Here is a 16,244-nt window from a genome sequence, read left to right on the forward strand (position 1 = left end):
ATGATTTAAAATTTATTTAGGAGATAGTTTGATGATGACTATTATTTAGAAATTTACATGATTTTATCTATGATTAACTGTTTTCACTCTTAGCTGTTCCAACTTGTAAAGAACGGCAAATAAGTCATCCCATTGAGAAATACGGGCCAGTGTTGGCTATCATTTGGAAGAAAAGCCAACTTTATTATAGTAATTAAAGGACAACTTGTTAACAACATAAAATAAATATTCTAATCCATCATTAATAAACTAATACTCTAAATGTTCCTTGTTCCTTAAAGGAGTGGCCTACTCTAATAAAATTGATTTATCTAAATAACCGGCCCGGTTGCAAGCATAGATTCTCCTTGGTTTATATATAAAAGAAACAAATGTTGATTAAGGCAGAGAAAAAAGAAAGTTAAAAGAAAATGGTGGGTATATTAACAGTGGACCACATGATGATAATGACCTAAGGTTGTCGTTTTATCAGCATAATGGCTATTCAGAATGGTCTTTATCTTCTTCTCAACTTGGGTTCTTCATACTGTCTCTCTTATTGCACATGCATCGATACGTTGTTTCTTATATTTAATCCATTCCATTCAAACTCAACTTCTGCATTATTTTTTGCTTTTCAAAAAGAGCAATGACCATCAATTAATTATTATTCTTATTCAGTACAAAAATGTTAGGTTCATTTATAAGCTTTTGTAAATGGATAATAAATTATGCTAGCTTGGATATTTGGCATTTTAAATCTCATTGAATGAAGAAGATGAGTTCTGTGCTTAGAATATGTATCCTATTGGAGTAAGGTACGGCAGAGAGTGGATATATAAACCAGACTGTTGTGATTGTCACCCTGGTGAGGGAACAGTGTAATTATCTGCAAGTCCCGACAAAGACACAGAGTAAATGTGGTGCAATGCCTTTGGACATAATTTTGAAACTTGAAAAAAGATGAAATGGAGATTTGAGAGTGAAGTAATGGAAAGAAATGTGGTAGATAGAAGCAGTTCAGTTTGTATTAACTTCTGCTCCATCCAAAAGTGGCAGATAGAAATAGAATGGGTTTGGTTGTCTCCTATGAGATGAGAAAGTCCTTTGAAGCTATTATTTTGGGTCCTAAACCTAATAATATCTGTTTGGCCCATTTAACCTGGGTATGTATGCCTATGCATGCCCATGCGTGCATCATGTGCAGGTGCAGCCTAGGTCTATCTGACATGCAGGGTACCAAATTTTGACCGAGCTTAGACCAATATACTCAATACAAATATAACTATATTTATAAATATTTTTATAATGTTACCTTTCAAAAGCTAACCACGTGATCACGTGCCCGTCGCGGGGCTCAAAACTCAAAGGTCATGTGATTTCAAACGCAATTAATGATTGTTTTACTAGTTTTAATTAATTGTGGTTTCATTTACTTCCCATGATCTTGTCCCTGTCCCTTCCCAGGCTACCATGTGATGTTTGGATTCGTAGTCCTTGTGGTCTTATCACGGACCTTAGTCTTCCTTTTGGGGAACTTCTGTGAAACGAAAATGCTTTTTGTAATTTTAAACTTAATGAAATTTAGATATCAGTTTTGATTTTGTGAGACATTATTCTCTTCTGCTTATAAACTTTAAATTTGGTAACATATTAAACCTTAAAGGAAAGAAAAGAAAAAATATTTGTATGACAAGTGGATTTATTCTTTTCAATATATTATTTATCTGTGTGTAATATAGCTATTTGTGAAAGTACCTTTAGAAAGGGTTAATGTGAAAATAAAGGACTTCTAATCTCAGTTTTGATTCTTTTCACGTGATCTTCCTTAATTTAAATCACTTTTCAGCCACAACCATTCCTTTGAGTGGTTCATTAATTCTATTTTTTTATTAGAAAGAGGTGTGTGAGAATGAGATGGTTCCATTTTAAGTGATTTGAAAGAAAAGTATTAATAAAAATGGATTTGTTTAGATTAATATATATAAAATAGATTAATAAAAAAAATTTATAAGTGATGTAATGTTATAAGAATTTTTTCTATTTTTTTTAAAGATTTAAAATCTAAGTTTAAATTTATTCTTATTTTTATTCTTACTTTTATTTTTATAAATATTTAAATAATAAAATATGAAGTATTTTTTGTACAAATTTGAGTTAATTAAAATTTTGTAAATTATTTTACAGTTAAATTATTATTTTTAGAAAAAAATAGTTACTTATCATTATCGAAATATGAAATTTTTTTATAAAAATAAAACTTTTCATTATAAATTGAATTGTAATATTAGAAATTGTAAAAAATATTTCAAAAATAATTTGAAATGAAGTAAATGAAATATTAAAGACATTTATTTCAAAAAAAATAGGTCAAAATCAATTAAGTAGTTAAAAATATGTGGTTCATAATTAATTATGGGTGAATTAAAAAATAGTGCATCACGGTTCAATATTAATTATTGATTATAAATGACTTAAAAAATAATACATAATCCATTATGGAGTTAAAAATAAAAGGTTAATAATCATGGAGTTAAAAACAAAATTTTAATAATTAATTATGAGTGAAAAAGGAAATTTTTGTTAAAGGTAGTTGTGTAATCTCAAAAAGTTGTGAATATTACATTCCCTCTTCAATTGGATGAGAGATATGTTTTGCGACTCTCTTCCATACATTTCCGCACATTCACCTGTTCACGTTCTTCCATCCTTCAATTCATCCCCAAATGGTCCAAATAGATGCTAAGTCATTATGAATAATAATAGTATTTCTATTTTTTTAATCAAAATATGTTTTAATGTATTATTTGAATAATGTTTTTACATTTTATTATTACTTTAAAATTCTTTAAATCCATTAAAAGTTTTCAGATAATTTAGAAACTGCCAGTTTTTTTAAAATGATTGCATTTGTGGATTTACAGCATAATTTAGGGAGTTTCATAATTATCAAAATTATTTTGACATTCTTACACGGTTAGTCTCAATTTTGTGATGGTTTTGGAGAACCTAAAATTAATACTTGATAATTAATAGTCAAAAACTATATAAAAAAATCGATTAGACTCTTCTTCTAGATTGTAACTTTTCGACAACAATATTGAATTGCAAATCTCATTAAGTTCTCCGTGTATGTCTCCGAAAAGTTTGTTTCTTTTTCTATGTTTATTTTATAATTTCAATAACACAATTATTATTATTTCAATTATAATATTAAGTTTTACAATAAATTTTAAATAATTTAAACATGCATTTAATAAATTAGATGAATAGAAACAAACTTTATATTATTATTACTATTATTATTATATAAAACTGTATAAATATATTATTATAATAACAAAATTTATTATATTCATTAATTTTTTTAAATAGTCTAAAATACACTTTCTTTAGCTTATTTGGTGTGAGACAATTGCTCTTTGAGGTGCATTATGCGAGGTCTGGTTCTTTTAGCAAACCTTTTTATTCAGCATATCTAAGGATTGTTTTGAATTTTTAACATCCCCCACCATAATGACGACATTTTAATTAACTAAATGGATTATAGCAAGAAAGATCAATTGATCTTCTTATTTCTAGTAATTGAAGCCATTGTGTTAATGTGTACTGACTATCAATAAACAGAAATAATAGGCTTTAAAAAAGATTATGTAAAGTATTTTTTTGTAGTGTATTCCTTGTAACAGAAGAAAGAAACCATAGAAGCTTTCCAACAACATAAGGGAAGTTATGATTGATTGTAAAGAAAGAACAATGTATGATGATGGTGGAATCAAACCAGAGCAGAGTAAGGAATGCATCAATATACTTGTTTTCACCCTTTTTCATTTTAAACATCTTTTAAAAATATGACATGTAAAAGATCTTTCAAATATGAGAAAGAGTGAGATAGATTTTTATTTCGAGAAAGCTCGATAGAAGAAGGATAAATACAAGTTTGTAAGATTTCTAAATTTGAAAAAACTACAAAAGGAATTGAACATAATAAGGATTGGTACTATTAAGTAGTATGTCAATATTATGAGATTGGGAAGGAATGAGCAAAACAATAAAGACAAGTCTCTTAGAATCGAATCACAACAAAAAGAGAAGAAGATATATTAGAGAAAGAAAATGACTAAGTAAACTTATAAACAATTAACTAGAGATATGACTATGGAAAGAAGTGGAAAGGTGGGATGGAACAAATTTAAGTTAAAAGTAGAGGAAAGTGATACGAAGTGATTAAAAGGAAGTCATATCGAAAAACGAAAAATTTATATTTTGAATTATGAATCTAAAATATAATTCCTAGAAAGGGTAAAAATGGAGTTTCAATTTATATCGGGTGCTGCTTCAAATCATTGAAGTGCAGAATGCAATTTCTCCCCAAGACAATTCTCAACATCGATATCTTCCTACCAAAAGCCCAGAGTGAGCCATTCTAAATCAGAACCTTCAGGTGTCTATGGCCCGACTGGTAATTTCAGCTTTCTCTCATAGGCCCATTGTTAAAATATTTTTTTAAATTTTTTGTAAAGACAAAAGAAAATTATAATAAATATTTTTCTATTTTAATAATTATTATAATAATTAAATTTTTAATTATATGTTTTTTATTATTATTGCAAAGAAAAAATGGAAGCACGCTCCACTGGTTAGATAAATTGTTTTTGGTAACATGTAAGAATTTTTTGGGTTCTCCCATTAATTTTAGCTGATTCACTGTTTTACTTTTTTTTTCCCGGCCCAAAAAATTATCAGCTTAATTTGCGATAACCTCTTATCAGGCTTAAAAATTATCCAAAATATAAAACAAAACGAAGGAACGAGTCCCTAACTTATCATAAAAGAATAACTTCGTTGATAAAATTAAACATATCTAAATATGATTACAGTTCTCCAAAAAATAAATAAACTTTTGATTTTTAATTATACTTAATTTTACTTATTTATTTCATCTTTCAAACATCTCTAGTTAGTTTCCATTATTATGTAATACTATTGACTTATTTATGTCTTTAATAAAACTTTAAGTGATGCTTTAAAGTAGCCCTCACTGGTGTTTTGCTTAATATAATGTCACAGTATGTTATATCTCTTAATTTCTTTCTAAATATCGGTTAAAAATTCTATATTTCTATATTGATTAAAAATAAAAATATTTTATAATATATAAATGACTACATCTTTTATTTTATAAATAAATTTTATAAAATTAAATTAACTTCATGATATCAAAACATATAATTTAATTATTTAAAGTAAACTTTAAAAATATAAAATAGTAAGTGTTTAGTTACTTTAAAGTAAAGTTAAAAATAAGAAAAGTAGTGATTTCAAATATTACTATGAAAATTAAAAAAAGCGTTTTATAGAGATTAAAGCCATTTCTTTTTTGTTTTATAAGATAAATAATAATAATTTTGAATTTCAGAAGGATGATGAAAAATAAAATAAAAAAATTCAAATACTAGAAAACATATTTGAAATAATTTAAAAATTATAGTTAAGAGAAATTACTTGTAAGCTATATATTTTTTCTACACTTTTATATTTGGATTAGTTTAGAATGAGAGGAATTGAATTCATGTGAAATAAAATAAACTAATATTAAATTATACTACTTAAATTGGTTAAAATAAAATGAAATGAAATATTAAATATGATAAATGAATCGGATTAAAACGTTGTACCCACTAGTCTATCAATTTAGCAAACCAACGGGAGAGAGAAATGAGTTAGTTCCTCCATCTGTACTGTTTTTTTAAAAAATAAAAAAATATTATTATATTGAAATTACTGTATAATTTTTTATTAAGTCATTTAATATTTTTTAAAAATTAAAATATATTTATTATTCTTGTTAATTTATTATATACATTTAATTTCTTTAATACTGATAAAAAAAATATTTAAATTTAATTCAGACTAAATTGTTAATATACTTTATACTTTTAATTAAATTGCCTATTTAAAATACTTTTGGAAAAAAAATTAATTTTTTAGCACTTATAGGTTCTCTAACCCATTTCGAAACAGATCATGTTAAGATTATCCAGTCCATTTCAGTTTACAAGCCCAAACCCTTCTTAATATTTAGTTCTGGGAAATTGCTTTCTGTACCCAATGTTTTTGAACCCATGCCTATGTTAAATGATAAAAATATTCCTTTTAGTTTCTAAATAGGAGTGGGGATTGCTAGGAAAAATGTATTCTGGATTTGGATTTCCAAAATAAATTTCTAGATTTAGATTTTTGGATCAATTTTTTGAATTTTCCAGATTTAGATTTCTAAAATACATTTCCGGATTTAAATTTTCAGAACACATTTTCATATTTTTGTTTTGCAAAATTCTTTTGTCAACATATATTTCTTTATGGATTTTATTTTCTGGAATTTTAATTCCAGATCACAAAAAATCTATTTTGAATTTTCTCTTCCAAAAATATTTTTCAATTCCAGATTTTTACTTCTGGAATGTACGGTCATTTTGAAATTTCAAAATTTGATTGAGTGTAGCGTGTTTTTTTTTTATCAGCTTGAGTGTAGCGTGTAGGTTTAAAATAGTTGGGTGCTGAAAGCAATTGTCTTAGTTCTGATTGAATTCCAACCAAATAATATATTGACCCATCTTTATGATCTACCATATATAGTGAAATTTTATTCAAAATTTATGGCAAATTCTTCCAATACCTCCATATTTTTTTTAACTCTAACAATACTTTTATGAGTATAATGAAGAGTGGGTTACATTCTACATTCTACTTCATTTTCAAGTGGTAGTTGTTTGTTGTCACCGATGGTGAATGTATTCTCGTTCGTTTTCTTTTTTCATTTTTCTGGAAGTCACAAACCCAAAAAAAAAAAAAGAGGTGCAAAATTAAAGTATAAAACTACAAAAAAAAAATAGAATACAACATACTTTTTTGTCAACACTCTCACATACATTCAAATGATGAAACTGCTCCCTAAAACACTGCAGTTAGAGAAGATGAAAGTGTTACGGTTGGAAGGGAGTTATGAGGGTGCAAGATGCAACTAAGATTATTTAAAAGAATAAGGTTATGTTTCATTTAAGATTATTTTAATTTTTAAAAAAAAGACTAAAACCAAACTTTTCACCGTTAATATGAAGGTGAAGTATATAGGTGGAAGGAGAATTATCGAAATTTATCTATATCTATACACTTTTATATTATAAATTTGAAGAGTTATTTTATTTTAACTAAGCCACATTTTTATCTTGTAATGAATAATGAGTTTTCTTTAATAATAATTTATTTGTTTCTAATACTATTTCCTAATAATAAAACTAAATTTAAGGTGTCCATACAAATGGGTTGGCTATTTAACTACAACTACAAATCAAATTTAATAACAAACTTAAAAAGTTTTAATACTTTCTCTCAAGTTGGGAGATTAAAAACACAAGGGTGAGGAATAAATTAACTACAACGCAAAAGCATACCAATCATAAAAATTGTAATAAACTCACTATAGTAAGATGGATCAAGAATGAAGTCTCTCACAAAATTAATAAGGGAGCTTTTTTGTGCTGCATGTATTAGGCTCAATAAATAGAAAACATGGGATAAATAATAATAATAATAATAAAATTTAGATACATTACCATTTCGTGTTATATGTATTGTTATTCATTTATATTTAAAGTTGTATTTTTTAATAATATACATTTTATTAAATATATTTTATATTATTAAAATAAAACTTTAAATATAATTAGAAAACCATAGTAATACTTGTATCTATTACTACTATTTTTATAAACTTACTTGCATTAACGAAAATGAATGTTTTTAGGAAAAGAGACAACTTTGAAGCCTAAAAAGTTTTTAAGATCTCCAATAATTTCTAATTTGAAAATATATGTTTGTGAAATCGAAGATTGATTTGGAAAGTAAGAATAATATCGTCAAGATATGTTGCAAATGGTTGATGAACTAACTAACACCCTTCGTAAAGAAAGATTTGTGAAGGATTATTTAAAATATTGTATTGTGAAATGATGGAAGAGGACTTGGAGAATCATTATTAATTTATCACGCATAAAAAATGTACAAGAATGATAAAATAAAAATGAATGATTTTTTTCGTCTTATTGATTTCTAAACTCTCAAGAGAATTATTAAGAATTCTTTACCCATAAAAAAATATAAAATAATAACAAAAAAAGATATGATTCTTTTTTTATTAATATCTAGGAGCAACTAATAAAATGTATTTATATACAAATATTGATAGTAAAAAAATACATAAATTAGATTGTTTGAGATTCGATGAGTATACAAGATTACACACTGTTAAGATTTTGTAATTAATATTAATTTAGGTTGTGTGGGATTGTTTCTCATGTATGATTGTTTCTCTAGTTGTTTCTTTAGTTCTAATTGTTTCTCTAGTTCCATCACATCTTATACACGTATGAATCTCACAAATCCAAACATTTAACCTCTTTACTTGAGTTTTCTAGCTGTGAATACTTCTTTAACTTTTCTCTATCTCTAAAATATATTTTTCTCATGTCGTATTCATCATAGTTAGTTAGAAAACGTGAGAAGAACAAATATATAGCGTAGTTCCATACACTTGGTGTTGCAATAAGTGTAGTGGATTCTAAATGGTTGAAATCTAAGTATTTTTCTTTTTTATTTGTCTTGGTTCTGTGAGTAGCTAAGAAGTGATACTTGTAGGAACTAATTGAAGGAAATAAGAGAAGGCAAAAAGTTGTAGCAACTCATTGAACATAATTGCACAAAATTGCAAAACTGATCTTATTCATTTTGATTTACTCAATCATATATATAATAAAATTTACAATTACTGAAAGCTCTATAAGATAGGAATACTAACAGGCCTATGAACTAACCATTAATGCAATATAACGGTAAAATAATTTAGAGGTAATAAAATCATAATTAATAATAATAAAATCTGAATTAATAACCAACATCCTCCCTTAATTATGATTTGGAACAACCTTTCCAAGTTGAGTCATGATATTGTTTTTCTCAATCGCCATCAATTCTTCATTCATAGTCTTTTGCCATTTGGGGTGTTGAATGGCATCAGCAAGTCTCACAGGTTCTGATTCTGCAAGAAAAGCAAAGTGAACCAAATCTCTATTGTCATCAACTTCATCATCAAGATTTACTTCGCAATTTTGAAGATGTACAAGTTGTCGTTGCTGCCTTCTTGGTCGCTCCATCATAGTTGCAACTTCAGGTTGAATTACAGCTTCAGGTTGAACTGCAGGTGCTTCAACAGTGATTTCATCTTCCACATCATCGTTCAAAACATAAATATATCATTTTTTTGAATCCATTTCAGTTGTTGCATTCCATTGCCATTCCTCATCTCCGGCAATGTAACATCACGCATGATAATCACTTTCTTTGTCATTGGATTGTACAGTTTGTATCCCCCATGCTTATATCCAATGAAAATGGTCTTCACTGCCTTATCATCCAACTTCGATCTTGCTGCCTTGGGAACATGAGCATAAGTAATCGACCCAAATACCTTCAAGTGCTGCACATTGGGTTTGAATCCACTCCATGCCTCAATCGGAGTTGTGTTAGGAACACTCCGAGTGGGTGATCTGTTTATCAAATATACCGCACATGTTACAACCTCAGCCCAAAAATAATTTGGCATACCTTTCGCTTTAAGCATGCTCCTCGCCATGTCCATGATTGTTCTATTCTTTCTCTCAGCAACTCCGTTGTGTTGAGGTGTGTAGGGACAAGTTATGTTATGTTGCAACCCAAGTTCTTCACAGTGCCTCTTGAATTCATTAGACTTGTACTCACCTCCTCCATCACTACGCACCATCTTAATTTGTCTGTCACTCTCTCTTTCAACAAATGCTTTAAATATTTTAAAGCAGTGGAATACCTCATCCTTGCTTTTCAATACATAAATCCAGGTTTTCATTGAAAAATCATCAATAAAGGTTAAAAAAATATTTATTACCTCCAACTGATGATATGTTCATCGGGCCACAAACATCTGTATGAACAAGCTCCAAAGGAAATTTTGCACGCCAAGGCTCCTTAACAAATGGTATCCTGTGATTCTTTCCAAAAATGCAAGCCTCACACAATTGATCAGGATGATGAATATGGGGTAAACCATTCACTAAATTTCTTTTGGAAAGATTTTGCAAACTCTGAAAATTTAAGTGCCCAAAGCGTAAATGCCATAACCACGATTCATTATTCACTATTGCATTCAAGCACTTGAAATCACCCATATGAATATCTACTGGAAACATGCGATTTTTTGATAAAAAAAGTTTTAAGAATCAAATTACCTTTTTTATCAAAAATTGAGAATTTATTTTCAACTATGTGCATCACGTAAGTAACCCTTTTCTGCCAGTTGTCCCACACTCAACAGATTACTTTTCATGTCAGGTACATAGAAAACATCATAGATGTACCTGTGATCACCATTCTTCAATGTAATAAGAATTTGCCCTTTTCCAATCACCGGAACGAACCTGCCATCACCGAATTTCACTTTTGTGCGAAATGAGTCATCCAAATCTACAAACAGCTCCTTCTGACCACACATATATTCGTACCACACATATATGATTCGTGCAACCTGTATCCAAATACCAAGTCTGGTTGTTTGGAGTTTCATTTGATGTGGTTGTCATTAATACTTCATGACCCTCTTCATCTTGTTTGTGATTACTATCTTCTTGAGCACAATTGGAAGCATGATTATCACCTTTTGATATGCACTCATTTGCATAATGGCCACGTTTATGGCAATTATAACACTCAACATTTGATTTATTATAAATTTCTCCTCGTCCTCCACGACCACGTTCCCCGCGCCAAGCGCCTCCATGGTTCTGGCCACCACGACCTTTGCTGAAATAGCTACCATGTTTATGATAGGAGTTACCAATTGAGGCTTGTGCTTCTAAAGCCTGTTCAATTAGTTTTTCAATCTTATTGTCATTTATCCGCTGCTCATGCGCTCGTAGAGAACCAGACAATAACCTTACTGTCATTTTTTGAAATGTCATTGGCCTCTTCAATTGCGGTAACAACATGTTCAAATCTGGGAGTTAAAGATCTCAAAATCTTTTCCGCCTTTCACCATTGGTCTTCATCTGATTTGTCAAGGCAATAACTTTATTTATATAGACATCAATAGTCTTTGTGGTTTCCATCTGCAGCAGTTCATATTGGCGTCTTAGGATTTGAAGACGCACCCTTTTGATCTTATCATAACCTTTATAATTGGTTGACAAAATTGTCCAAGCCTCACTAGCAGTTGTTGCTCCTTCCTTCTATCTGCTCAAACGTCTCGTCATTCATCCCTTGATGGATGAGATACAAAGTCTTATTGTCCTTCTTCTTCTGATCACAATGCGCTACTCGTTGCGCCTCAGTTGCATTAGCAGCTAATGCAGACACTCCACTCTCAACAACATCCCATAACTCATGAAAATCAAACAAAACTCTCATTTGCACACACCACCGATTGTAATTTTTTCCATCAAGGATAGGGACTGATAATTGGGTAGAGTTCATGATAACATACGCTCTCAGTTGTAGGATAATTGAAGGAAATAAGAGAAGACAAAAGGTTGTAGCAACTGATTGAATGTAATTGCACAAAATTACAAAATTGATCTTATTCATTTTGATTTACTCAATCATATATATAATAAAATTTACAAATTTACAATATTACTGAAAGCTCTATAAAATAGGAATACTAACAGGTCTGTAAACTAACCATTAATGCAATGCAATATAATCATAATTAATAATAATAATAATAAAATCTGAATTAATAACCAACAACACTTTTTTACTGAAATACTCACAAGGGTGTTAAACAGACTTATTTGTCTTTTTTTTTATGTAATCTTTTATAGTGTACTAAGGATTGGAGTATGAGTATGTAATCTTTTATAGTGTACTAAGGATTGGAGTATGAGTATATCTGGTACTTCCATTTTTATTCGTATTTTTTGTTGTTGATAAAAAAATGAAACACCATAAGAACACAAATATTTATGGTTGATTCATAGCTTTAAGATTTACATGTATCAAAATAGATTAATTTTAAATAAATTATAGATATAAATAAGTTATGTTTTAAAATATGGATTTAAATAGAAAAAAATCATGTTTTAAATTACAATTCATTTTTTGATTCATTTTTAATATTAAAAATGGTATTTTAATATATAATTGTTATTACACGCGCGCGCGTTTTTTCTGAGTTTTCCATAGGGACTTTATTTTATTTACAATGTTAATAAGAGACTTAAATCAATTTTTATTTAAACAAAAGTTAATTGAAATCTTAATTAAGAGATTACATAATCTCTATTGAGAACTTAACTAAAATGCATTTTTTTTTTCTATTTTCAAGTTCACGTTGATACCTTCATCAAAGAAATCGAATTTAATATTATATGACCCAGTGAGTTTCTGGTATGCACTATTATTCAGAAATTTTGACATGATTCAATCGTTATATACTGAGACAGGTTTCAGAACTAACAATTCCTATTTTTAGGATATGACATGTTTTTCTTCGGGGAGTACAGACTCAACAAATATATATATATATAGCATGTCAAAGTTAAGAAATAGTACAGCACAGACGCAGACACAAACGCTTCAAAGGAATTCCCGAAAATAGAAAAAAGCAGTTAGAAAATTTATTACATGTTCAAAAATCTAGCTATCTACTAACTGTATCAGTTTTAACTATTTTGAAAAGAAAAAAAAAATAAAGGTTTGACCATTTGGGAGAAATTGATTGTTCCTTCGTAATACGATGTATAATATTTCATAGAGACCTTGGTGCTCACAGTTATTACCTGGGCTTAAGATAACGAAAGGAATTGATGTTTGTAGTGTTTATAAAAGTTGTTTTTGGCAATTAGAATATGAAACTAATTATTATTTAATAATATTTGAAGCTAGGCTTAACAAGTTGAGTAGTGCAAAGGAAAGGATTAGTGAATTGTGTAATTAAGAGAGGCATGTTTAGGTTGAAGGTAAAGCTGTAGAAGTGGATCGACACAAACAATGACAAGAACGTAAGATGGGCGTTTCTTTGGTGTGTTCACAGGCGAAGAAAGTTATGTCTGAAGTGTTTCTTTATGGGGGTGTCTTTAATTAGTTGTCCTATATATATCTGCATTCAATATAGATCAAAGGGTCAGAAAGGGGAATGGGATGCCAATTAAATAAGCAACAATGCCACTCACTCCTTTTAAAACATTAGTTAAAAATATTTAATATATATATTGAGAAATATATAAATATTATTTTTATATATTCTCGTATAATTTTCAACAATTTTTTTCTACCTTTAAATCTTTAACACTGTCCTTTTGAAAATCAGTCAACAAGAAGATCGTCCATATCTTGTATGGGGATAATGGCTCGTTACTTCCCCTTTTAGCTAAGGAACTTTGCTTCTAGAGAATATTGTTTATTTACAGTGCCAAACATTCACTTCACATACCAAAATGAGTGATTTCATTAAAAATATTCTCAATTTAGAGTATTTTTTAAAATGTTTTGTTAATATGTATGTTTAGAGTTTTAGAGATAATAGTATAAAATTGGCAAACATTATTAGATAAAAATAATAATAATTCGTTATATTAAAAATATATACTGTTTTATTTTTATATGTTTAATATAAAATTTTAAATACTTCTTAATTCTTAATTAACCTCCTGGAAACACTCCTTACATGAAACTTGTATTTTATAAAGGTTGCCGAGAATTACCACGGTGTTTCAACAAAGCAATGAATTTAATAGATTTAAAAATGCATCATCATAAAATATGATAATTTTTTTCATGACATTTATACTTTTAAAAAGTACATTGTTCGCTATTTTTTAGTCATTAGTACTATTTGTTTACTGAAAATTAAACTGATAGTATATAACAGTATAAATATTGTGACTTTATATACACTCAGAAGGATATATATATATATATATATATATATTAAACATACCATTTTTTATTGGTTGATGGTGTACAAATATTTATATTAAAAGTACATAGAAATTAAACTCATAAAAGACATGGCGTTTTTATTTCTTATGGTTAAACTTGTTAGTCTAATCTAGGTGCAGACTCTAATTTTTATTTTATTTTTTTGCAATTTCATTCAACTGTATAGTTTATGCTACTTGAAATAGGTTGTAATATCTCTAGTATTTCTATATTTATAAAAAAAAAACTTATTGTTCCCCCAGTTGTTATATAAAATGATAAAATTAAGCAACGAAACAACATTTTTATCTGCATAAAACAGACTACATTTTAACTTCAAGATAACTCCAAATTTTTATTATACGAATTTATCTTTTATTGGTGGTTGTTTGGGGGCGGGGAGATTAAACAAGTGGGTGAGGGAGCGTCTGAGAGAAGGCGTAGAAGGCAAAGGAAGGAAATTGTCTATAGCAGACACGGTAATTAACATGTGTGAACTAGCATTTAAAAGGTATTACTAATAATTAACATAACTATAATGTAATGTTTATATAGAGGATCCAAATACTCCGTGTCAAAAATGGGTGATGCATTCGATTGGGTTACCCTGCTAGCTACATATATATTTAACGAATTTATATATTTTTGGTAGCTGGCCATCTCCAATTTGTTCATTCCCACATCGACCAACTCTCCCATTACTTATCTATCTATCTATCTTAAATGTCAGTTTCAGTACCATGGCTGCAGGGATTGCCCTTGTCTCCGTGACCAGATCCAAAATTTGTACCATCCAAACCCTAACTCCACCACCACCACCACCTCTTCTCCTCCCTTACCCTCATCACCGTCTTGGATGTGGAATCCAAGGGACCAAGAAGATGACTCCTGGGAGGTCAGAGCGTTTGCAGAGGACACCAGCAACATCATGGGCACCACTTGGCCTCCGAGGTCCTATACCTGCACCTTCTGTAGAAGGGAGTTCCGTTCAGCACAAGCCCTCGGTGGCCACATGAACGTTCACCGCCGTGACCGAGCTCGCCTCCACCAAGCCTCACCCATCAACCACCACCAGCATCACCACCCCATCTCCTCTCTCTCCCGCTCACACCACTCACCCTCTTTTCTCAACCTCTGTCACTCTCCGGACCCTCTTTCAAATGGTGGGGTATGCCTCTTGTACCCCTTCCCTAGCCCTAACACAGCTCCATTCTCCCCTCTTGGCCACACCACTAGTTTCAATAATGCATGTGCTGACTCTCCCTCTTCTCTTTTCTCTCCCTCCTCTTCCCTTTCACACCCTCCAATGAGGGTCCCAACTTGCTCAAATGCCTCCTTTGATTTCGCAGTGGCGCAGCCTGCCACAGGCAGGAGGAACGCTTTCTCTTCTTATTCTGGGAAAATGGAGCACGAACCCGCAACCTCCTCCGCTCATCATGCCCAACACGAGGAGCTTGATCTAGAGCTCCGTCTGGGAAATAGATCAACATCAACGTCATGAGAAAACGATTGGTTTATTTTTTATTGTTTTGTGAACCACGTGAGGTGCCTGTGAGGAAAGATCAAAGTCCAAACTCCAAAGAAAAGAGACCTTATGTGCTTGTGCTTTGCTCTCTTTTACAGTATGCGGTGAGAGATGACTGAGAGAACTACTGTAATTTATTTTTTGAAGACACCATGTACAACTCTCGTATATTATAGCTGAAGTTCTGATGGATCTTTTGGTTGAATATAATTTTATTTCATCTTGCTCAATTTTTTTGTAAGGATCCCAGTTCTTGATTCATTCGTTTTGTTAGTATGTGGTTGTTTTGCGAAAGCTGCACCTGAAGGAGCTATATGGTGGGAGGGGATTGGAATGGAAGGAAGGAGAAGGCATCGCATATGTAACTTCAAAGAAAGGGGAAATGTAAGTTGGTACTGTTATTATTTTTCAAAAAATTGCCATTAATGTACTAATGGAAGAGAGATTAGCTAGGGTTTGAAGGACACACTGAAGAAAGGTTGTAGTGGAGTGTCATTTTCCGTTTCAGAAGTGTCTCAGTACATATATGTCTACCTGCTCATACATCTTCGAGGTTTTTTTTTTATATTTTTTAATAGAGTAATATTAACATGTCCACACTCAAGCTTATGCAAATCTCCAAATGCATCATTTTCAATTTTTTTACTATTTTATGATTTTATTATTTATGTATTTTCTACTTTGTACACACATATACAGTATCATTACAATTACAGTTAATATTTTACATTTA

At 29.9% G+C, this 16,244-nt stretch overlaps 1 protein-coding gene across 1 annotated transcript; it reads left to right on the plus strand.

Annotated features, from left to right (window-relative positions):
• Nucleotides 1-14,606: 14,606 nt before the first annotated feature.
• LOC137808183 (transcriptional regulator SUPERMAN-like) lies at nt 14,607-15,741 on the plus strand. The gene has a single exon (XM_068609163.1). The coding sequence runs from the start codon at nt 14,843-14,845 to the stop codon at nt 15,485-15,487; it is 645 nt and encodes a 214-aa protein (XP_068465264.1). The 5' UTR covers nt 14,607-14,842; the 3' UTR covers nt 15,488-15,741.
• Nucleotides 15,742-16,244: the final 503 nt, after the last annotated feature.

Source organism: Phaseolus vulgaris, chromosome 3 (genome assembly GCF_000499845.2).
Source record: "Phaseolus vulgaris cultivar G19833 chromosome 3, P. vulgaris v2.0, whole genome shotgun sequence".
Taxonomy (NCBI): Eukaryota; Viridiplantae; Streptophyta; class Magnoliopsida; order Fabales; family Fabaceae; genus Phaseolus; species Phaseolus vulgaris.